At 47.5% G+C, this 24,409-nt stretch overlaps 1 protein-coding gene across 1 annotated transcript in view; it reads left to right on the top strand.

Moving 5' to 3' along the window:
- Positions 1-24,409, top strand: part of KCMF1 (potassium channel modulatory factor 1) — a 527,710-nt gene that overhangs the window by 147,485 nt on the left and 355,816 nt on the right. Inside the window, exon 3 of the mRNA XM_069626384.1 lies at positions 15,531-15,670. Coding sequence (XP_069482485.1) covers positions 15,531-15,670 — 140 coding nt within the window. The remainder of the gene's footprint in view (positions 1-15,530; positions 15,671-24,409) is intronic.

Raw genomic sequence — 24,409 nt, 5'->3', positions numbered from 1 at the left:
TCTCTGTACTAGACCCCTTTGTAACAGTTCACAAGGATAAGGTGGTTCTACGCACACATCCTAGGTTTGCACCAAAATGTATCTCTAAATTCCATGTCAACCAGTCAATAGACCTTCCAACGTTCTTTCAAAATCCTTCAAACTTAGGTGAGAAGAGCCTGCATACACTGGATGTTCGCAGAGCCGTTATGTTTTATATGGAAAGAACTAGACCATTGAGAGAGACTAATGAGTTCTTTGTCTCGTGGCAGCAGGAAGAGAAGGAGATGCAGTTTCAAAATCAACTAATTCTAGATGGATTGTACAATGCATCACTCTGTTACACTCTTGCTAAGAGAGAACTACCCTTCAAGCCAAGAGCACACTCCACTCGAGGCACCGGGGCTTCCATAGCTTTAATTGCAAATGTCCCTCTTGAGTCCATTTGCAAAGCGGCAACCTGGAGTTCTGTTCACACCTTTAAAAAACACTGTCTAGATGCCCACTCTAGATCTGATTCCCAGGTGGGACAAGCAGTATTAAGACATCTTTTTTCTACTGTTCCTTCTCACAACCCACCTCCAACTCCGGGTACTGCTCGCTAGTCTATGCACAGCATGTGATTCTAATCGGATTAACAAACATCAGAAGACAATGCATTACTTACCGTAAAAGCATTTCTGATGGTTGTATCTGCTTAGATTCACCTGCGCCCACCCTTCCTCCCCGCTCGGATGGAAGGAACATAGACTTTCTTCTATATCTCTTTTCTGTACTCACTCACGTCTAATAGGCTCTCCCAGGGCAGAAAAAATACAAACAGAGGGACCTCGACGCGTGAGGGATTGTGGGTACACTGCACGTCACTATAGGGATAGTGTTACAGACACGCCTTGTCGACATCCCCTTTTCGACAACGAAAAACAAAATGCAATACTACACAGTGACCACTGGATGTCGGACTATGCACAGCATGTGAATCTAAGCAGATAGAACCATCAGAAATGTTTTTTACGGTAAGTAATGCATTGATTATATATTTATATATATCTCTATATCTATCTATCAAGATTAAATCCACCGGAAGTGTCCAAACGATTCAATAACATTTTCAGGGTTTGATCATATTTTGGACAGTGAATTTAGTTCCCCGATACCAGGCCCTTCTCAAGTAGTCCACCATGCACCAGGCCACTGGCATCGTAGCGGCTGAAAGCAGATAACATAAAGCAGGCCTAGCCTGAGACAAGCCAGCGGACCCAAGTAGTGGCAGAAGTGTTTTTTGTCTTAGGTCTGTGTAATGTGGGCAAAACAACACAAAGTGTAGAAGGTCCTCCACTGGCCACTGATGGCAGGTGCAAGCTGTAGGTTGGAGTCCAGCTTTTTGTTCGTGCCCCTAGCCATAAGCAATCAAACTGGGCTCTGGTCAAGGCCCAGCGATCTGCAGGATTATCACTGTGGAGCAAGTACGGCTGAAAAGCGTCTGCAGATGTTAACACAATATGCCTTCTGTTTGCAAGAATACCCAAGGCAGCGGCTCCCTATTTGCCACCAAGATGGAATTAAACATTTGTTTGTATGCCCTGACCGCACAGAGGGTCAAGAAGATTGAGGGGCAGACAAGATTAGCACAATTTAACTGTCTAATGCATTTCTGGATGTACATAAGCCAGGGGATTTTCTTTACAGTTGAGCTACTCACCAGGGCTCTTATGATCTTATGTGAAAGAGTGGCTCTCTGGTTCGCCCATAGTGCCAGCCAATGCGAGACTGGAGCCAATAGCCACTCATTGGCAACGTGTGGACATCCCAGTTCTAAATGTGTCCCATAGTTTGGAGCAGACTGTGGTAGCCCAAGCAGTTTTTTAAGAAAGGAGTTCTCCACATTTTCGATTTTTGGAATCCTTTCCATACCCCACAGTGCTGCCCCATGATTAGTGGCAGTTTTTGTTTGAGCCCTGTATACTTCGAGAATTAATTTGATTGGGTGCCCCACGCAGTTATGTTGAAAGCGGGACAAACACCCAAGCGCCTGTATCATCCTCATAGATTGCTTCTCAACATGCCCAAACCCTCGTCAATTCTCTGTAAAACAAATTCCCATATAATCAAAGCTGGTGACCCTCGGGATAGGTTCTTCATCAGCAGAGGTTGCAGCTGCAACCAACTGGAAGAATCCTCGAGCCAGCAACTCCCACCAGAATTAGTGTCAGGAAAAAAAGCACTGAGCGATCAATGTCAATGTGCCAGGCAGGAGGATTCCTTTGCTCTCTTAGCTTTGGCGTAGTCTCTCAGGACATGTGATTTTAGCTACTCCCCACTCATTGCAGGATAGAAAATGCATCTGGAAAATTGCTCGAACAGAGGTGGAACCATATTGTTTAACAGAAATAATTAATCGGAGGTCTTACAGACCTCCTCTGGACATTGTTTGTAGAATAGATAAGGTACAACAATATTAGCTTCTTCGGGCCCTAGGTTGAAATAATTTGCATGTCTAGTTCAGGGAATATCCAGTGCAAGTCCAAGAACTGGTCACCTGCTGTGACTTTAAGAGAAATTGTCCTTTAGTTGCAAAGAAGATAACTGAATGAAGAAATGCTAGAGTAGTAGCACTGTAGCTTTAGCTGTCACGCTTTCCCTTTCAGGTAACTCCTGCTTTTATTGATGCAATACTTCAATGATTTTGGTTTGCAGCATTTATCATGGATGGCCATAGGCTACCTCTGACATTTTCTTTCATCTCTGCAGAGGAAGAGTGCCTCCTAGGAGATTGGGAATGGAGAGACATCACAGATTCCCACCTCGCATCTGTCACCGGGATATCCTAGTGGTGTAGTGATGCTTTCTTACCAGCCTCCAGCCCCCATTCCCCATCTACTCATTTGACCCTCTTACAAGTGACTTTCCCACCCTCGCCCAGAGCGCCGTGGCAGTTTTGTTTTTACTGCACCCATTCTATTCGCCCATTCAACACTGCAGGACTGTAGTTACTCATTCAACCTGGTCCTAATTACTTTTCTTTGGTTACTATATTAGGGCACGATGAAACAGCTGGCCAAGTAAAAGCAGTTGCCAAGTCATCTTGGTGTAACACCATCCTAAATGTGTTGCTGAGGCGGCAGTTCTGTGCAGCCAAGTGAGGAGTTGAGGGAGATTGAGCATTAGAATGTAGGCATCCTAAACAATAACTTTATACTGAGGAGCCACACAAAAAAATTGGGAAACCAAATGATGGCATGCCATTTCAGTTACTGTATTTCAGATGGGATCGGAGGATGATGACCTGAATATTCTCATGACAAATTAGTTTCCTGACCAACTTTAACTAGTCCAAGCCGTCCACCAACTTGTAATACAGAAGTGCTGCTGTTTCAGTCTAGAAAGAGGGACGGGGAGATGGGAGGAAAGTGTGAATGGGAAAGATCTTCCACACGACATTGCAAATATTAATCTAAGCAGATGTGCTTCATCTAATGGTTGCATGGAGAGAAGCTCTTGGACCAATGAACTTGGATTTTCACAAGATCTGGGTAAGGATCTTGAATAGGCAGTGACATTGCTGAAGAAATGAGATGGAGTAGAAAATGATGCTCTTTATGAACTAGTTCACTGATGTCTTGAGTCTGGGAAACAAAGTGGGAGGATCCCTGACATGGGTGTTGTACTCATTGGCCATTTGTTGGCTGTAGATTTGAGACCACTTTGGTTTGAGGGCCTTGGAAGAGCGGCCATAATGTCTGCTGCCTAGCTATATCTCAAACATTTTGATATTACTGAAAGCCACCCTATCCAAACAGGGCTTATACAGTTTGGGTAGAGCAGGCATTGATTGGCTCAATTTGCTTATGTGGTGTGCCTCCTTGGAGATCGAGGTCCACATAGGTGTTCAACATCAAATTAACAAAAATAATGAAGTCCAGATCGGGGACCTTAAGGTTTGTTTTGTGCTGGAACCATAAATGAAAGTTTACTTTTTAGGCCCAAAAAAATCTTTTCTCCCAAGCAGCTACTTTTGTGATCAGCCTTTTCAGGTGGAGCAAAAATCTTAATTGGCAGATATTTCAAAGCATAAGTGGCTAGTAAATAGTAGAGCCCTACAGCAGGAGGATGGCCCTTGCATTGCAAAATCAAAAGCTTCAGAAATGTCCCCACTTGAGTGCCCGGTTTGGAGGAAGGAGACATGGCCTCTTTTTGGTATGGCAAAATATCACAGAAACCAATGGAGTGCTCAGTATTATACAGCATGCAGGGATTGAAATTAAGTTTGGATAGGCAGGCACTAAAGGCAACTCCTGGAAATCCTGCATTAATGAATGACCATGAGCTACCATGTGGGGAAGAAGGAGCTAGTACATAGCATTCCACAAATCTAACTTTCACATGGGTGTGCTTGTTCGGCATCGGTTGTCTAGGGGAGCTAAATGTAGCTCCTTGTAGATGTTGGTGTGAAGCTAACCAGGCTCTTCTAGGCATCAGACCAGAGCTACATAGCTCCCAACTCCCCTCAATTTCAAACCCCGATCATGGTTACACCATGAAGTTTGCAAAACCTCCCTTGCCTATCCCTCCTGAGAAATGGTCTCAACACCTGGACTGGAAGAAGTGATGTTTCATCTTCAAACAGGAGCTGTATCAAGTTAACTCCACAAGGGAAACGTATCTATTTCCACTATTGTTCCGTCCACAAGATGGGTTCAGATCATTGGAAACCAATTCTGGATTGCAAACCTATATTTGAAAAGGGAAACCTTCAGTATCTTAGCAGTTATCATTTTTTGGCATTACCGGTATGAAGGACCTCCATTAAGCCTCAAATTGTCTGTGATTTCACTGTGCATTGTATTTGAGAATTTCTTAACTAATGCCTTGACAGCTGGCTCACCAAGGCGAACAAAGCAAATGTAGATTGCCTAATTGCTCTATGCCTTGGAAGTAATCATGAAATTGGTTCTTTGACCAAGAAAAACAATTTCCTTTGAGTAAAACAGTAAAAGCAAAAGTAACTCTTTATAGGGGAAAGGGGATGTGCAATTTTCTTGCAGAAAAGGTAAGTCTGGGGTTGTCCAACTTTGCAACTGCATGACCAACTTCCTTCCTCCTATGAGCTCTTATATCATTATCTCCCTTCTTATATGAACACCAGTGTGTGTCGAATATTAGTAGTTGTGAGGCTAGTAAGTGGGTCGGAGACTCTTATTCTCACCCCAGAAGCAAAGGTGCCTGTCTTGATGGTAAAACGTCTATCCTTCAAATAATTAATTTCTAGTTTACAGAAAAATCCTACTCTATTACAGTATTACTGTGACCAAGCTTTATATCGTCCCTTTGAGCCCATGCATCAGTCAGGCTTCGGTCATTTGACATGTAAGGCTTTCCTTTGTGGAGGGACAATATCGGCCAGATGGAGTTTGTCCAATCCATACATATGGCAGTGAACAAATTAAAGATGTGAGGATATACAAGCAACTATTTGCACATTAGAGTTATTCATAATCATTTGAAATAATCTGAAGCAAGGTGCATAGTTCCATGCAACCAGTTGTTAGCCGAAAAGCCAACAGACTAGCCTTCTAAAAGCTCTAGAGCCCAATCCACTAGAGGAGAAGGCAGACCATGCTTCTCTTCTAAGAAGCTTTCTTGTAGCAGGAATATGTGAAACAGCCACTTGGAAAGTCTGCACCATTTCACAAGGCACTTTTGCAAGCCTTGGCCAGAAAAAATGCTCTGGTCTGATCAGGATCCTTATACTCGTTTGGATAAAGAGAGAGGATGGTTTTCCCTTCTGGCTCCTGTTTCTGCTGGGATTTCTCTCCTTTTTTCACCTTTCTCTGATTTTTCTCATTCGTTTGTCGAGGAAGGGCTTGCTATTCTATCCAGTGTTTATATCAATGAAGAATACGACCAGGGGAAATGGAAAAGTTAGTTACCTGTAATTTTAGTCCTTCAGCATTAGTATCTTCATTGATAACAAGTTTGGAGAATTGTTCTTGGGTGGGTGAAAGAGGTCCAGTCACAGTATGAAAGCAGAATGTTTAAGTGTAAGAAATGAATGTCAAAATGTGAAGGGGTATCGTAAATGAGAATATTTAACTCCAAGAAAAATCCTGGGTCGACAACCCAGATTTGGCCTGGGTCAAGCCTCTGCCCCTTAAATAAACCAACTCTCAAATATACTGGCTGAAAGCATCAGCTCGTTTGTAGCCTATAGCTATGTAGCTCACAGAATTTGTGCTCTCCTATCTTCACGTGCAATGATGTGGCTGATGTACATTGAGCATACATGCCCAGGTAGATCTGACAGTATAGTAAACATGCAAGTGCAGCATGCTAAATCATACAAACTAATGTTCCTGTAAAGGAGTTGACATTGCAGCTGTGGACTTGAAACCCTGCACCTAATAGACTCTGAGGTTTTAGAAATTGAGCTTTGTCTTGGAAGAAGGGGCTTACAATTTCCAATAAGATTGTTGTATTTTTTAAATCTAGCTAGTGCCATTGAACTGCATTTGCATTCTGCAGATGCCTAACATTGCCATGCGGGTGCTCATAACTTTTAAGACGCATTAGTCATGCTTTAGACGCTATGTAAAAGTGTAGCAGCACAACAAGCAGAAGTGAGCATTTATTAAATGGTTGCTCTGCCTATTGATTGCCTAAATGGTGCTTCATTTGCTGTAATGGAAAGAAGACATTGGGGAAGCCGTTTAAAACCTATTGCTTACCTGTATGGCAGTACTGTCCCACCCTGTGCCCCCCGACCCTCCCTTTATTTGCAGGCAAAATTGCACTGAAATGTAGTAATGAAAGGAGATTTTTGCCAGCTAGAATAATGCATTGTATTAATGGCCCAGACAGCTACTGTGCTTGTTGCTCAGGCAGCAATTACGTTGTGTACTGACTTACCTTCTCCAGCATGGGGTCTGGCATGGATTCACATGCTCATGAATATTCCCCGTCGTCAGGCTGGGAATCCTCGGTAAAGAAAAAACCAGTATCAGTTTCGTTTCTGATCTGTCTTTCGTAGTAATAACCAATCACTGGTCTCTGCGTCATACTGACCACAGCCAATGACTGCCCTCTACCTAAGCCCCGCCTCTGGCAGCCATCTTCAGATTTTTACCGCACTTTCATGTGTTGGGATCCTCGTGCTATTGCTCTCGAGCGTTAGTGCTATTTTTTCACGTTTTTCTCAAAAACTTCATTTTTTTCGGTCAAAAGAGCCTCAAGCGCCACCGACTCTCCATCCCATCAACGGGGACCCGTGTCGGATTCGTCTGCGCCCCTCAAGGGTGAAGATTTCGTCGAGCTACGCTTTTGGAGGACTCCAGAAGTTTTCTCAGGCATGGCCCAGGAGAAGGGAAGCTCGACGCCCAGAAAGCTGTTCAGGGTCTGCCCTGGATGCCAGCTGCAGAACGTCTTTAAGGAGGACGGACACTCCTTTTGTTTTTACTGCTTACATGAGGACAAGACGCACGTGGAGAAGGACTGTGCGTTTTGCGGCAACATGTCGGAGCGGACCATGAAGGACCGCCATCAACGTCTCGCCAACTGGCTGGAAGGGAAGAGCCCGTCCGGCGAGAAGAAGAGGAAGAAATCCGAGTGGTCTTCTAAGACCTTTGAGGACGCCCCGGCGACGGGGGTCCAACACAAGGCCAAGCACCGCGAGTCCGCTGGCACCGGGAGCGCCACGGTCGGGCTCTACGGGCACCAGGCAGGGCGCACCCTCCCCGGTACCATCAACCACGAGCCAACACTCTGGGTCGGGTAAGAGGAAGGCCGAGCACCCGGCGAAGCTCCTGGAGAGGCCCCGGTCAAGCTCGAAGGCCCCATCGGAGGGGGAGCGAGGCAGTGCCCCCCCCCTCAAGGTTAAGGCAGTGAGCGCACCTAAGGTGGTGAAGGCCTTAATCCATCCGGCCAAGGCCTGTATCGAGACTGTCGCGGCGGCCCTGGCTCAGACTGTGGAGGCTACGCCAGTGGTGGCGACCTCGGGGCTCAGAGTCTCCCTGCCACTTCGGAGGGAGTCCTCTTTTATGCCCATCGATAGGACCCCCGTGAAATCTCCGGCGGAGAAGAAAAAGGGGGGGCAGGGTGTCGTTGTAGACTCGGCTTCAACCTCGGAGGAAGAGCTGATCGAGGTCTTAAGCCACGGCCTCGGCGTGGAAGAAGACCGGCCCGTCGGGATGGATCCCGACGCGGGTGACGACGACATCGCCGAGGGCACCGACGGGGCCCCTGATCGCCCGTCGGATTCCCCTCTGCCAGCGCCGCAAGACAACTCGGCGGCCATTTTGTTGGCTATACAGTCCTTATGCACGGAGATAAGGACGAGACTACCGTTGCCAGCGGAGGAACCACTCCCGTCGGGGGACCCAGAACCGGGACCTTTTGGCGTTCCTCCTCCCAAGAAAAGGAGGATTCACCCTCCACCTCCTTTTCAGCCGTCGCGCCCCGTCCAGCCCTCCTCCCCGTCCACGACTCGAGGGGATGATACGGACGACGAGGTCTACGACAAGGATCTTCCGTCCTCACCTCCCACCAGGGCTTCGCCGCCCGACGAGATTTTTATCGTTCCACTCCATGATCGCCAGGGCACCCAATCTTTTCCAACTCTGCCCTGAGGAGAAGAAAAAGGAGGGATTCCTTTATCAACGGCGCGAGGCCAAGAGGAAGACGGTCCTTGCGGTGCCTCTACTGGACGACATTTGGGATGAGGGCCTCGCCCTCCTCAAGAACCCTTCCACGACGCCAGCGAGAAGAGACTGGTACGAAAAGAAGTACCGGGTCCCGGACGCGGCCCCCCTGTGCCTCCGGGCGCAGCCTACCCCGGACTCCGTCGTCTCCGCGGCGGCCAGGAAGAAAGCGGGGGGGGGGGGGGTGCGGCCTCCACATCGACTTCCCCGCCGGACGGCGAGGGAAAGAAATTGGACTCTATGAGACGCAGGGTCATCTCGTCTGCAGCGACGACGATTAAGGCGGCCCGCTACGACAGGGAGCTATGGTACAAACTGGCTCCTCTGCTGGACTTCCTACCGGACGACAAGAGAGCGGATGCCCTGGAGATCCTACAGGAAGGTGAGGTGGCGTCGGACCACGCCATCACTATTGTGACGGACATCGCCGATACGGGATTTCGCCAGTTGGGCAACGGCGTGTGCCTTAGGCGGCGTGGATGGCTCAAGGCTACGGACTTCCGTCAAGACGTACAGACCAGAGTCCTGGACATGCCGTTCGATGGGAACAACCTGTTTGGGAAAACAGTGGACGATTCCCTTCAGGCCATTACAGCGGACACGGAGACGGCCCGGGCCTTGGGGTTCTGCAATGACGACGGCTGCCCTTTCGGAGCAGCGGAGGCAAGGGTGCCTCCAAAGGTTCCGGCGGCGGTTTCTCCACCTATCGTCAAGCGGCCCGCTCTTCGTCTCAGGAGGCCTATAGGGGACGAGGCAAGTCGGGCGGACCCCGCCGTCGTCGTCAAGGCGGCAAAGCCTCGTCGAAACAGGATTGAACCGGCCGTGGGGTCGGGCCCCCACCGAAGCACCCCGGTGGGAGGCCGGCTGGCGAGCTTCGTCAGCGTGTGGGAGTCCATCTCCACCGACCGTTGGGTGTTGGACGCCTTAGCCCGGGGCCACGCGCTCAAGTTTCAAAGAAGGTGCCCGCGCGTCCCCCCCGTGGCCAGAAAAGAGCTTCACGTCCCGCAGCTTCTCCTGGAGGTAAAGGCGATGCTCAGGAAGGGCGCCATCGAACTCGTCCCAAAGAGGCTTCGGGGCTCCGGAGTCTACTCGAGATACTTCCTCGTGAAGAAGAAGACGGGAGGATGGCGCCCCATCCTAGACCTGCGACGTCTGAACAAGTTCATCAAGGCTCAGAAGTTCCGGATGGTCCCCCTCCAGCACGTCCTGGGTCAGCTGGAGGAAGGAGACTTCCTGTCGTCGTTGGATTTGGAGGATGCCTACTTCCATATTCCCATCCTAAGGGGGCACCGAAAATTTCTCAGGTTTGTGGTCCAAGGGCGTCACTACCAGTTCAAAGCCCTCCCCTTCAGACTACGGTCGGCACCCAGGGTTTTCACCAAGTGCCTTGCACCGGTGCCGGCGCAGGTGCGCCGAGAGGGGATCCACGTCTACCCCTACCTGGACGACTGGTTCATCCGAGCCAAGACGAGGGAGTTCGCCGTGGACCACACGGCAAGGACCGTCCAGCTCCTCACGGACCTGGGATTCTCCGTGAACTACGCCAAATCCCACCTGGTACAACGGATGTTGGTGGCCGACGCGGCCAAGGTGAGGTCCATCAAGTCCCTCCACGGAATGATGTCTTCCTGCATCTACCTCATTCCCCTGTGCAGGCTCCGGATGCGCCCGTTGCAAGAGTTCCTGGATACGCGCTGGATCCAAACGACGGGCAGCTTCGAGGAAAGGATCACACTCGACGAGAGTTTCCGACGAGCGATCCGGTGGTGGGGCATCTGACGGCGGGCATGGACTTCCAGACCCCAGCCCACCAGGAGACAGTCACCACGGATGCCTCCCTGGAAGGGTGGGGAGCGCACACCGAAAATCTGCACGCAAGAGGCCTTTGGCTCCCGACGGAGAAATCACTACATATCAACGTCCTGGAGCTCCGTGCAGTGTTTTGGGCCCTCAGGTCCTTCCTTCCGTCCCTCAAGGGCAAGGTGGTGAGGATCTTCACCGACAACACCACCACCATGTTTTACATCAGGAAACAGGGCGGAACCAGGTCCCCAGCACTGTCCAAGGAGGCGCAGGAGCTGTGGCATTGGGCCGTTGCCCAAAGGATATTTCTGGTGCCGTTTCATCTGGCAGGGATAAAAAACACCATCGCCGACTCACTCAGCAGGGAGCTGCGCTCGTGCCACAAGTGGGAACTATGGCAGGATCTAGTGGATCGCCTCTTCCGACGGTGGGGCACACCCCAGATCGACCTGTTCGCGACGGCGACGAACTCCAAGTGCCGGAGGTTCGCCAGCAGGTTTCCCCAAGCGAGGAGAATGGGCGATGCTTTCTCGTTCCCCTGGGAGGGCCTGTTCCTTTACGCGTTCCCTCCATTGCCACTGCTGATCCGGCTCATCAACCAGCTCAAGAGGTCACGGTGCAGGATGATCCTCGTCGCACCTGCGTGGCCGAGGCTGATATGGTTCCCGGACCTTCTGGACTTGTCAGCGTCCCCGTCAATCAAGCTGCCGGTGGACGCGGATCTACTCTCCAGGGAAGGAGGCGCCATCCTCCACCACGACCCGAAATCGCTGAACTTGCAGGCCTGGCTCCTGCAGCGCTAGAGTTTGGAGGATACGACATACCGGCCGACTGCAGAGAGGTTCTTGCAAAGGCCAGGGCGTCCTCGACTCTGAAATGCTACGGACACAAATGGAAGAGGTTCTCTGTCTGGTGCCACGCACAGAAGATTAACCCTTTACGGATTACGGCTCCCCAAGTACTGCCGTACCTACCGACGCTGGCCAAAGCTGGACTGGCACACACGTCCATCAAGATTCATCTTGCTGCGATCTCCCGATACACCAGAACCACGGGGCGGACGTCCTTGTGGTCTCATCGTCTGGTGAAAGAGTTCATGAAGGGATTGTTCAGATCGTTCCCGCCGGTGAAGGCTCCGGCCCCGGCGTGGGAGCTCAACGTGGTGCTGACCAAGCTCATGGGACCTCCGTTCGAGCCTCTGCACTCGGCCCTGTTGAAGTTTCTGTCGTGGAAAACAGCGTTTCTTGTGGCCATCACCTCCGCACGACGAGTGGGAGAGATCCAGGCCCTTTCCTGCAAGGCCCCGTACTTGACTTTTCACGACAGGAGGGTAGTGCTCAGGACGCACCCCTCCTTCATGCCCAAGGTGCCGTCGGACTTCCACCTCAACGAACCCTTGGTGTTGCCTGTGTTCTTCCCGTCGCCTTCGTCGCCGGCTGAGAGGACTTTGCACTCGCTGGATGTGGCTAGAGCGCTAAAGTTCTACGTGGACCGCACAAAGTGTTTTCGGAAGACGTCACAACTCTTTGTGAATTTTCGACCTGTCAATCAGGGGAAGGCACTCTCGAAGGCTTCCATTTCCAGATGGCTCTCCGGCTGTATCATGTACTGTCATCGGTTGGCAAACCGACCGCTGCCTGGCCGTCTGAGAGCCCATTCCACCAGAGCGATCGCAGCTACCACGGCGTTCCTTTCTGGTGTGCCCCTGCTGGACATATGCAGGGCTGCTACGTGGAGGTCGACGCACACCTTCACGAAATTCTACTGCGTCGATCGGGATTCCAGGGAGGAGTCCAGGGTCGGCCAAGCAGTGCTGCGCAACCTGTTCGCCTGAGGTGAGCCTGGTGAGGAGGTAAGGTGCTTAATGTTGAGTTTGATGTAATGCTTAATGTTGAGCCTTTGCCACCTCCCGTGGTTGTGCATTTAGTATTTAGTATTTTATTTATTTCTATAGCGCACCAGGCCCAGGGGCAACCGGGCGCTTAACTTAGTTACAACAAGATGAAGGCAAGACAAGGCATGTGACAGAGTATTACAGGAGTATTACAAGAAGTTTTACAAAATTTACAAAGTATACATTCAAGCGCATATAGATAAGGCAGTGATATACAGGCTAGTTAATAATGGATGCGAAGTAGGTCAAAGTGCAAGTAGGGCAGTAAGCTGTGTACTGCTATGTATTCTTTATTCATGAGCATGTGAATCCATGCCAGACCCCATGCTGGAGAAGGAACAAGTTACTTACCTGTAACTTACCTGTAACTGTTGTTCTCCAGCATGGGTCTGGCATGGATTCACATGCGAACCCTCCCGCCTACCCCTCTGCGGCTCTTCACTTGGTCATACTGCCACTTCACGTGCTTCCAAATCTGAAGATGGCTGCCAGAGGCGGGGCTTAGGTAGAGGGCAGTCATTGGCTGTGGTCAGTATGACGCAGAGACCAGTGATTGGTTATTACTACGAAAGACAGATCAGAAACGAAACTGATATTGGTTTTTTCTTTACCGAGGATTCCCAGCCTGACGACGGGGAATATTCATGAGCATGTGAATCCATGCCAGACCCATGCTGGAGAACAACAGTTACAGGTAAGTAACTTGTTCCTTTCTTCAAATCTGCCTTGGAAACACAGCCCAATTATCACAACATTTTCGGACCTATCCGCTGCCTCCCTTTTTCAGAACCATGGTCCACCTAACAGGACTGATATTTATCCATGCGATCACAAAACATTCTGTCGCCACCCCTCTCTCCATGCTGCTTTCTTCCTTTTTTCTGTTCATAGCATCCATTTCCAGTTTTTCCATCCGCTTATCTTCCCTATGCTCCTTTTCCTCCTTCCAGCAGACTTAAGGTCTGCATACTTTTGGTAGAGGCGCACCACGGCTTTTGCTTAACTAACCTAGTTGCTTTGATGCTAAGGTGGCGATTTGGCACAGTATAAAATCATAGTAACATAATTCAGCAGTTCTGTCCTTTCTCTTCATACCACTTTCTGCGGGTGCTTTAACTACTATGATGTACTCAAAAACCTGGCCTTCTCCGGATAGCTTTGCTAGGGATTTTCATCTACCAGATAGGGCCTTGGGGTTTCTGAATTACTATTGTTTTAGTGCCATGTGTGAGAAACCCGAAGGTACTCCCACATCTACTCCCCAGGGATCTTCTGTTCAGGTGGCCAAGGAAGGGCCATCGCTCTTGGATCCCGACCCTGGGGTGGACTAGTGAGGGAGGATCACCTGGGTGGAGGGTCCTTGGGGAGAGCGTGCCAGTGGGCGAGACACAGTATTCCCCCTTTTCTGACAGTGACATAATTTACCATCCTTCAGCTTTGTTAGTATATATGGTCGTTCTTATCCCAGTACTGGGAAGATCATCCCGAGAGTAATGCAGATTATCTATGATAAGTGCCATTATAGTACTGGGACGAGAAAGAGGAAGCCTTAAAGTTGCATCTTAAGGTTAGGTACGTCCTAATAATTGGCCTGATTATGGTTAGGCAAACAGTGAGAATTGTGCACATCTGAAACCATTTGAAGAGCACAGGTGTATAAAAAAAAAGATGAAGCAGCAGCAGTAAGGCCTGCACAGCTCTTGGAAAACCGGAGGAGAAGGGGACCCGAGATGCTATAGGAAGACCCTATGTGGTGAAGTGTCGATACGTCGCGATGGTGCCGTGTCCCAGGAAGCCGGAGTATGAGATCAAGAAAGGAGCCGTGAAGTTGGGTAGTTCCTTGCACATGGCCTCGAAGTATCCCTTCTCCTGAATGGATGAATCCATCAGGGTTGACTGAGGGGCAGGCAATAAGACCCTAACCTCAAATTCCAGAAAGTAACTGATTGCAAACATGAACGCAGCAACCAGTGAGTTTCGAAGAGTTGCGCTGACACCCGGTGCACGTAAGCAAAGCAAAGACATTGCAATGTATCAGGAGCGCTCACGTGCAGTCAGCACGTCTCTGAAAACCTCCAATGTAAATAAACTATTAAGACGCTAGCAGTGTAAACGTGAAGCCGAGGGGAGCCAGCGAAGTGGGAGCAAAATACTGAATGAGCAGATTTGTATCACGAGCAAACCCACATTAAAGCAACAGAGACGTCTATCTAACAAGTTATTGTGAACCTTTGAGCTTAAAAGCATTTCTATGGTGCCAGAAAGTGGGGCAAGGACTACTGGTTGTGTTACCTGTAATGGGTGGACTGTGGCTCATAAACTGCGCCTAGACTAGGGAGGTCCCAGCCCAACCAGGAGGCGGCTTTAGCTTGGGGAAGGGAACCCTTGAGCCCTTTGGTACTTGCGTTATGAACCAAGGCGGAAACGCTCGGATAATAGCCCTGAGCTTCTTTGTAACTATCTATTGTGCATTCAACTTTGGGAAGTGTCCCGAGCTCCCTTGGAACAGTTTATTGTGCATCTAGCTTGGGGAAGGGCCCTGAGCTCTCTTTGAACTTTGTTTATTATTGTGCATCAGAATTTGAAGCTTGGGGAAGGGGAGCCCGAGCCTCTTGAGAATTGTCGATTTTGGATTGTATCCTGAATGTGAAAAAAGGGGGCTAGAGATTGCGACAGTTTTTTACTTTAAAACACTTTTTTGAGTTAGAATATCCCTACACTACATTAAGGTGTTAATGTGAGGGAAAGCATAGGTTGTGATGCAGACAGACCTTTGGTTTTGGACTTTTACACGCTGGCATTACCTAATTTCTTTAGGTAGGGCAATTTCCACCATAGTTACAGGGCAAGTTAGGTTTTACATCAATCCTGATATTTTAATTAAGGTTTTTTGAAACTGTTAAATTTGTTTTCCTTGTCATCTATTGATACCATGATTGTCTCACACATGGTATCCCTGCAATTGGATTCTAGGCAAATATTTATTGAATAAAATGTTTAGGATGAGTGTGCCCATTGAGATTTGTATCATGTGTGATATTTTGCAACTGTCTTTTGCACAGTTAAAATGTAAAGCACAATATCAGAAACCAATTCTATTTATCGTGTACCGCTCGTCATGGGAATTGCATCAAGCCCACAGTAATTGTCTTCCTTTCCAGATCTGTATTATGGTGGAGAAGCCTTCTCCGTAGAGCAGCCACAGTCATTTACATGTCCTTACTGTGGAAAGATGGGTTATACAGAGACATCGATACAGGAACATGTTACTTCAGAGCATGCAGAAACATCGACTGAAGTGGTAAGCAGCAATTTACTCTATTAAATCTGTGTGTGTGTTTAGCACTCATAGAAACCTTGTTTTCATGGTAAAATTCGTTATTTTCGTTTTATCTTGTGGGTTTTCAATACACTTTTAATGGACTTGTTCGATGAGCATAAATGTTGCAACAAAACCTAGGGTAGTCTCCCATCCAGGAAATAAGATCCCAATGATCATATAGCAAGTATTGCTCAATTGTCTTTTTATGCTTGATGAAAAATTATTTTTGGATTCCATGCAACTCAGTTTATAGACCTTGAAAGGAAGAAAGGCTGGGGTTGTCAGTGCCAGGATTCAAGACTGACTCCAGGTTGCAAACAAATGTCAGCAAGCGCTTATCTTGCTAATACTATGTGATCTTACTGTATAGGTTTGTGTTTGGGTATTGGCTTTAAGAGATAGATGTATTGTCTGTGACGGCCTTTGTATATTTGTCATCATGAAGCTGTTAGCCTGGTAGTCATTTTTCTACCATGGGAGGAGGTGGAGGGGAGACTGATAATTGGGCCGTAGAGGAAATTTAACTATCTACGCTGCATTGAAATGGGCCATGCCCATCCTTAACCTCCCCTTCCTCTGTGCATGCTGAGCTGCAGCCCGAGTTGCTCCGCTGCCAGGCCTGGGGCCCTGCAGGGGTTAATCCTTAATTGCTGCCACAGCTGGCCAATCGGCATAACATTTCAGAACTAGTCTAGCCCGCTTTCACTTGATTGGGCTGGTGGTGGCCCCCGGCTGGCTTTTTCTCGTGAGGGTAAGGGTGCTGGTGGCTGCCCCAGATGGACACCTAATTGGTGACTAGCATGCTGGATCTGCGGAAAATAGGAGTAATATGATCCGGTCTAATTTAGAAAACATCTTACTGTTGCACCTCCCCTCAGCTGCGAAACAAATTTAACTCTCCAAGCATAATGACATAGCCAACATGCTGCAGACTCAGGAAAAAAGTGACACTACAGTGGCTATCATTCATATGCCAGCTACCGAATAATGTGGCCTATGCCTGCCAGCTCCCAAACTAAATCTGCATAATCTGTTGGTAGAGATCAATAAGGAGATTCAGTGTGGCATGGTGGTTCTCTGAAGAAGCTGCCCCAACAGCATACGTTTACTCCCCCACTACCATTGTGCTCTGTGCCCGCTATCAGCATATCACTACGGAGCCTGCCTGTAACCTAAGACTTGTTTGAACGGATACCAATGTACCATTTCTATATATCTGATTGTATCCACAGTTGCCCTCTGCGACCATGTGCTTGATGCACTAGCCATTTGACTTTCCGTTTGCAACTGAGAGACCACTTGAACTGTCGCACTGCTTTACATACACTCCAGTCTGCGGCTATATATCTGATGTGCACCCATCCACTACGTATTGATTGTGCGCTGATTGTATATTGCCTCTCTGTGCTTGTGCCTTGCATACTGCCTCAGCCTGCAACCAGATTGCCTATATTCCGACAAGGCACTGTGCCCGCCTTCCGCCCTCTGTAAATGTGCATGCTGTACAGTGTTTCTCCTGCCATTTGACTATGTCTTAAAACCTAGCCTAACCCTAATCTATGAATATATGTTCATAACACTATCCTTTGTACTTCTCTCCTGCCACTCTAACGGCGTACATATCGCATCCGTGCACCTTTGCCTTGTGCAACGACTATTTGTTCTTAGGTTTTGCGTGCCTGTGCAATGACTGTACCTCCATGCACCGGTACCTGGTACATTGCTCTTGCTTACAATTTACATCTGTGCTTAAAATGACTATACTGTACTGTTCCCCCTGCCGCCCTCTGTGCCTTGATTTCACGTGCTTCTGGTAACAACCTTTCGCCTGACTGTGTTACACAGCCTAGTTGAAACGTCCCGGCCCTCACCTGACATCTGCGCCTCCTATATTGCCTTGGGCACTTGACTCGGTTAAGGTGCACGTTTGACCTTTCGCATTAGCACGCACAGCGCACATATTATACATCTGGCCAAATATGTTACTCCAAAGCTTGACTGTCTGCATAATGACGGCCACTACATTCCTCGCTACTAGCACCATTGAATACTGTAACTGCCCGCCCCCTCGATCCCCCCCCCCCCGAGGCTGAACCACTCCCACCTAACCTGCCAAATCTAGCAGCAAACAACTTTAGCACTGTCCAACTCAAACCTCCCCATGCTACAGGCCCAGGAGTCTATGCTACCACCCCTTGCTCTATCAATGACAAACTCCGTCAAAGGCTCTCCAAGCTGCACAAACCTCTTACTAGACGCTACCACCGATAAATTCTAATCACCATGCCAGTAGGAAGTTTGATAATACCAACCGATGTACAGCCACACTTGCCACATGCTTCAATGCCATACAGATCATGACCCACAATACTAAACTAATTGACTGCAACCTACCTACGTCTCATAAAGCTACAACTAAAACGGAAGCACACTCCCTTAAAGGAGCACTCCTAAATGCAAGATCTCTTGTTGCCCACGCTACAGATATTGCCGACCTAATAACAGAAGGAAACCTGGGCTCCCTCGCTATAACAGAGTCCTGGCTACACAATGTCGCAGGACTGTCGCTTATGCTAGCCATCCCAGACGGCTATACTATATCTAGGCAAGATGGAGACGGAACCCGAGGCGGAGGAATCGCCATCATTTCCAGAGCGAGTCTCTCCCTGAGGCTATCCCCTGTACAAACTTTGCAATCATGTGAAATTCTCACTGCCAAACTTCCCCTAAATAACTCCCAGTCACTTACCATTCATCTTCTCTACAGACCACCTGGCCCCGTTTGGGACATTTGAGGAGGATATTCACACCATACTGGGCAACAACCTAAAAACGACCACCCAACTATTACTTCTAGGTGACTTTAACCTAGGCTTTAATGATCCAGCTGATAAGTATGCCTCTGAAATAGTCAATAGCCTCACAGCTCTAGGACTATTACAAAAAGTTCATAAACCTACACATACCAAAGGCAAAATCATTGACTGGGTAGCCGATCATAACTGCACGGCCATCATTACCGCCATCACACCACAACTGTGGACAGATCACTCACTCGTGTCATTCACATTATCTACTTCCAGACCGTCATGCATGGCCCCGCAAACGGCGCCTCCCTGCTTAGCTAGAAACAAAAAGAATATCACAGCGGACAAAGTGATCCCTGCTATCCTCCCTACTTTAAACTAATTGCCTGACAACCTAGACCCCAGTACTCTGGTCCATGAATACAACAAAATTATGCTCGCCACAATGGATAAAATTGCCCCACTCAAAATGAGAGCAAGTAAACCAAAATCCTATTTAAACAAATGTTTTACTCCTCAATTAAAGGACTTGCGTATCCTGAAAAGGAAGTGTGAAACAGCTTGGAGACTCTGCCCTTCTGTTGAGAGCAAAGGTAAACTTACATCCAATTCCACGCACTAAAAAAATGAAATTTGCCTGTTAAAACGGAACTCATATAATGAACGTATTGCTAACTCGAGTATGAAAGAACTGTTCACCATTTTGAAAGCACTATGATATGATATGGCATTTATAATGCGCCTATACACAAGTGTTTCAAGGCGCGCCGAGGCAGTGGAAAGACACACAACGATCCTACTAGGCCAAGTGTCATTCAGATCGCGCAAGTGTAAGGGTAGGGAGAGAGGGAAAAGTGCCTGGGGGAAGGGAGAGGGGGAAGTGCAGTACATGTCCATATATAAATGCAAAATAACATAACCGCATACAGGAATAAATACAATGGTAAAGCGGCCTGTTGGTGGCAAGCGCAGCGCAGAGTAGAGCAGACAAGTGCTGGTGGGGGGTGGGACTGTAGGGATACAGAAACAGTCCTAAAGTGCAGGGGTTTGTAGGTAGGCAGGGCAGAGTCAAAGGGTGGGACCTGGCACCAAGGGACTAGAATCTCCTATTCACATACCTGACTTATGTGTAAAAAAAAACAAGACTTGGTGCTCGGATATTCAACATGCACTAGCCAACAAAATAAACACACTCCAAAATAAAAATAAAACAAAAAAAAGACACATTAAACCTACAGCATCCCTTGAACGTCCATCTGCCCAGTGTTATCTACTACCCAGACGACCAGATTCCGCTTTACCAAAACTACTACTCTAGAGGTAGAGAAAACTAGGTTATCTCTCAAACCATCCAACTGCAAAGGTGACATCTGCCCAGCTCAGATCGTAAAGGATGCTGCTAAGGATTTGTCACCATTTATTTCCAAATTGATCAACGCCTCCTTTGCCTCCGGCACCATCCCTGCCAAGTTAAAACAATAATGGGTACTCCCACTCCTGAAAAAGCAAACTCTAGATCCACTTATTCCCACCAATTACCGCCCCATTACGACGGTGCCATTTTTACTTAAAATACTTCAGTTGCATACACCCAGATTAAAAAATATCTTGAACTGCATAAGCTCCTGGGAGCTAGACAATCCGGCTTTCGCCCATTACACAGAACAGAAACAGCCCTGATTGACTTAAAAACACAGGCCGATGAGCTGAGACACAAAGGGAAGGCAGCTCTTCTCCTTCTACTCGATCTCTCGGCTGCATTCGACCTAGTGGATCATAAAGTCTTATGCAGACACCTGGACTCGGCAGCTCACTTCTCTACAGAGGCTATCAGATGGATAGAATCCTTCCTGAGGGAGAGCTCCATGAGGGTGTTCTCCCAATCAGAAGCTGTGGACCCCACCCCTATTCAGTGCAGCGTACAGGGCTATTGTGTCTCCACTACTCTATACAATATATTCACCAAATCCTTGTTCGATGATCTGGACCTTCTGGGTATCACCTACACTAACTACGCAGATGATACTCAGATTCTCCTCCCTCTTTCCGGGGATCATGGCAAGGATTTGGAGTTGGAGACTAGAGTATATCTCATCATCCAGGCATGGATGGCCACCCACGGTCTATGTCTGAATGATGACAAGACAGAGCTGATAATCCTGGGTTCACACACCAACAACAATAATCTAGGCCACAAATACTCCTCATTTACCACTGATGGAAACATCATTAGGGTAACTAAGGCGGTAAAAACCCTAGGATTCTACCTGGACTCCACTGTGTCATTTGACAAACAAGTAAAATCCTTGGCCTCCATCACAGCTTACACCTGTAAGCTTATCAGAGCCAGTAAGCCATTCCTCTCAAATGACAGCTGTATGATCCTGGCTAGAGCACTAATACTCTCCAAGCTGGATTATTGTAATGCTCTTTACAGTGGTGCTAACAAAGTCATCATTAAGAGGCTACAAACCTTGCAAAACAATGCCTTAAGAGCTGCACTAGACATAAACAAAAGAGAACACATCTCAGCTAGTAGACACCAACAGAAATGGCTCTCTACTCGCCATAAAATACAGTTAAAATGGTCTCCTTAACCCACAAAGCTCTAAATAAAGCGGCCCCAACCTATCTAATAGACAGGATAAACAGAAGAACTTGTACTAGACCGACCAGATCTGGTAACACTAACTGCCTTGTGGTACCAAGATTCAGATTTACCAATATTGGCGGCAACAGCTTTCCTGTGAAGGCGGCCAAGCTCTGGAACTCCCTGCCTCATGAGCTGAGAGTAGATCAACGATATCTACAGTTTAGAAAGTACTATCAACCTGGTCAACTCTACTGACCATGAGTCACTTCAGAGTAACTTGCCCACCCTGGATATCTTAATCTATCCTTCGGAATCCAGAAAATGAGAAAATGTGAATCTAACCTGCCCATAACTTGTATATTTGCTTTTTTTTTATAGCTGCTCGTACATTGTGAAATATTGTCATAACTTGTATATTTGTGATTTTTATTTTTGTTCCTACATTGTGAACTATTGGGTTCCATGTGATAAAATTGTGGCAAAAATTGCCGCGATTACAAAATATTGCGGCAAAAATGCAGTGGTTTTTGCGCCGCAATCCATGTAAAGGATGCGGGGGACACCCCCGCAGCCCCCGCTCCCTTTAAATGGTATAATGGGGCATACCTTTACCAGTCAAACCACAGCATTTTTGCGGAATTTTTTTTTTTACCACGACATTTTTGCCGCGATTTTATTACCTGATACCAAATATTGCCACATTGCCTTTGCAATTCTACCTGTAATATATTGTTGTACTTGAATTATTTGTAACTCTGTAAGGTTTGCGCCATCGTACTGCTGCGCTCTGCTACCCTCGGGTTTGGTGCGCATTAGAAATAATCAACGTTCAGGATTTGCCGCCTTTGATTTTGGGCATCCCGGATGACTGTCCCATTGATCTAGACTTAACTCACAAGACTTCGTAATGCTAATGTGAATCACCCTGATCTGCCCCGGAATGACCTCAACCGCATTCACTTCTACTTCATGAAGGACCGAATAATGTCTGCAGCACGAAGAAAGACTGGAATCTCATTAACGCTCCTATCCAAATATTTCAAGATCAGAGGAAAGCACTTTGTCAAGTTACGTCCTGGCTTATGAAGGAGTTTGTTATCTAAAGATGGGTTTTCCCCTCCGCTTTTCTTTTCACACATGGAGGCAATAAGTTGTTGGTTAAACCTTCAAGGACATAGAGAAACTTGTGGTGCCGGAGGACCTGTCGGAGCCGGGAGGGTAATTCTTAGACACCCCACTGTTGACTGCAGACTTGGAAGATCTTAGGCTTCTGCGGAAAATATGGTCAAGAGAGGGGAAAGCTCTCAAAATTGGACCGCCATTGCGTGGGAAATAACAATTTTTAGGTAAGCAGCAAGATGTTAAAGCATGGGTCTCTGCGAGACGTCTAGTGCCTGACCTTTCGGGTTCTGTGAATGATAAACTCAGATTTAGGGGCCACCTCGTACTAATGTGGTGAGGATATGGTTCAAAGATATGCGCCAAGCTTTGGAACATGCTCCCTATTTATATTCAGAATAGGATTGACTTGATGAGCTTCAGAGAAAAGTTTAAAATCTTTCTTAGTTACTTCAGTCTGAGGTGAGGCTCTGGTCTGGTGATTTGGGTGCTTAGAAACCTACCAGTTTTAACACCACTCCTCACGTTTGTTATTGGCACTGTCAGGCCCTAGCTTGCTAATCATTAAGCTCAGATGAATAAAAATAAATGGTTGTCGTACTTACATGAAAGAGGTTAACTGATGGGGGGCCATCCAATTCTTCTCCTGGTTAATACCAGTGAACAGTTGCTCAGCTATGGTCAGTTAAGAGTTCACACTATGATCTAGGGTCCAATAATCAAATAAACTACATTGATCCTGTTCAATCACCTTACCCTCTTTTTCAGTGCCTATGCTGTGTTGGGAATAGGGATTGTTTATTTTTTGTTCGGTTAGTTTAGGGATTGGTGGGGGCGGGTTGTTTTTTGGGACAAATTTGGAAAACTGATTGTAATCTGTGCTTTAATGTATAGAGCAAGCATTGCAGACACATTATCAAAATGAGTGGTCTCCCCAGAATTACTGCTAGTCTCCCCACCCCCAACACACTTTAAAGTCATATCCCTCAAAGTTCGGGGACTACATTTGCATGCAAAGTGGAAATCTATTTTAGAGATTCGTAGATGAAAAGGTCTCTTTTGCCTTGGTACAGGAGACTCGAGTTTAAGGAATTTCTGGTTATTTTTTATTTACTGTGTTTATTAACTTTTTGCGTATTAAACATTGCATCGTGAGAAAAAACAACCACCCCTGTCGCCAAATTCTTCCATTGTTTATGAACCGTTTGAATTTGCACACAAATCCCTACACTTTCTGTATCGTCCTCAGTACTCTCCACAAATAACAAATTGTCCATTTACAGCCACAGAATTTAACCTTTCAGGTATCTTAAACGTGAACGTTAAAGGGTACCCCCTGGGGGTGGGCGTGTTATCAGGAGGTGTGGCCTGTGATACCTGTACATTAGGATCGGTATCTTGGTCTGCTTTCCTGGATATGTAGCTGCTAAAGGCCACCCAGTAGTCCTTAGGTTTGCTGTTAGGTGGAAGCGTCAAATTGTATTGAGTCTCCCTGCGTTCACAATTCGACATATGATTGAGCCACTGTTGAAACGTAGGTGATATAGGAATTTAAAGTGAATCAGACACTCTATTGTTGGTGGAAATAGATTTGGTCTGGGCACATATCAAGCTCCAGTGGTTGTCTGACAGCGTTTTCCCCAGGGCACCCTCCCATCTGTCCCTGTAATGGGTTGGGTCCTGAGCTCCTGCGCCATTCCAAACAGGGTCGAAATCAGCTTCCTGGTGGATGGTGGGGCAGTGGTGTATACCAGGAATGGGGATGTGTGAGGGGTGCTCGGGGAAGTCTGGCCATCTGGCCCTCAATACCTTCCACAACCGGAAATGGAGAAGCTGCTTGATGGGGGTCCACACACATCTGGATTTGAGGTCTACCCATGATATAAATTGGCCTTCAGGGGCAATATGTCCTATTGTGTGAATCTGTAGATTAGTGAAGTGTTGTATGAAAATAGCCTCATGTGTGAGTGTTATACCTCGGGTATCATTTTCCCAGCCCGGCCTTAGATCATCAGGACGGGTAATAGCCCTCAAGGCGCGAGTGGGGTAGGTCGCCCGAGGTGGACCACCACCAGATGGCGTATTGAACCAGGTCAATCAAGTAATATAAAAAGAGGTCGGACATCCAGACTTTCTGGGAATATGGGCGACATAGTGTATCTAGGGGATGCAAAGGTGTTTTCCGGCCTAGATCAGTTT

This window comes from Ambystoma mexicanum, chromosome 6p, assembly GCF_040938575.1.
Source record: "Ambystoma mexicanum isolate Mex_15411 chromosome 6p, UKY_AmexF1_1, whole genome shotgun sequence".
NCBI lineage: Eukaryota > Metazoa > Chordata > Amphibia > Caudata > Ambystomatidae > Ambystoma > Ambystoma mexicanum.
The sequence above is the reverse complement of the archived record's forward strand: the minus strand, read 5'-3'. Positions and strand labels throughout refer to the sequence as shown.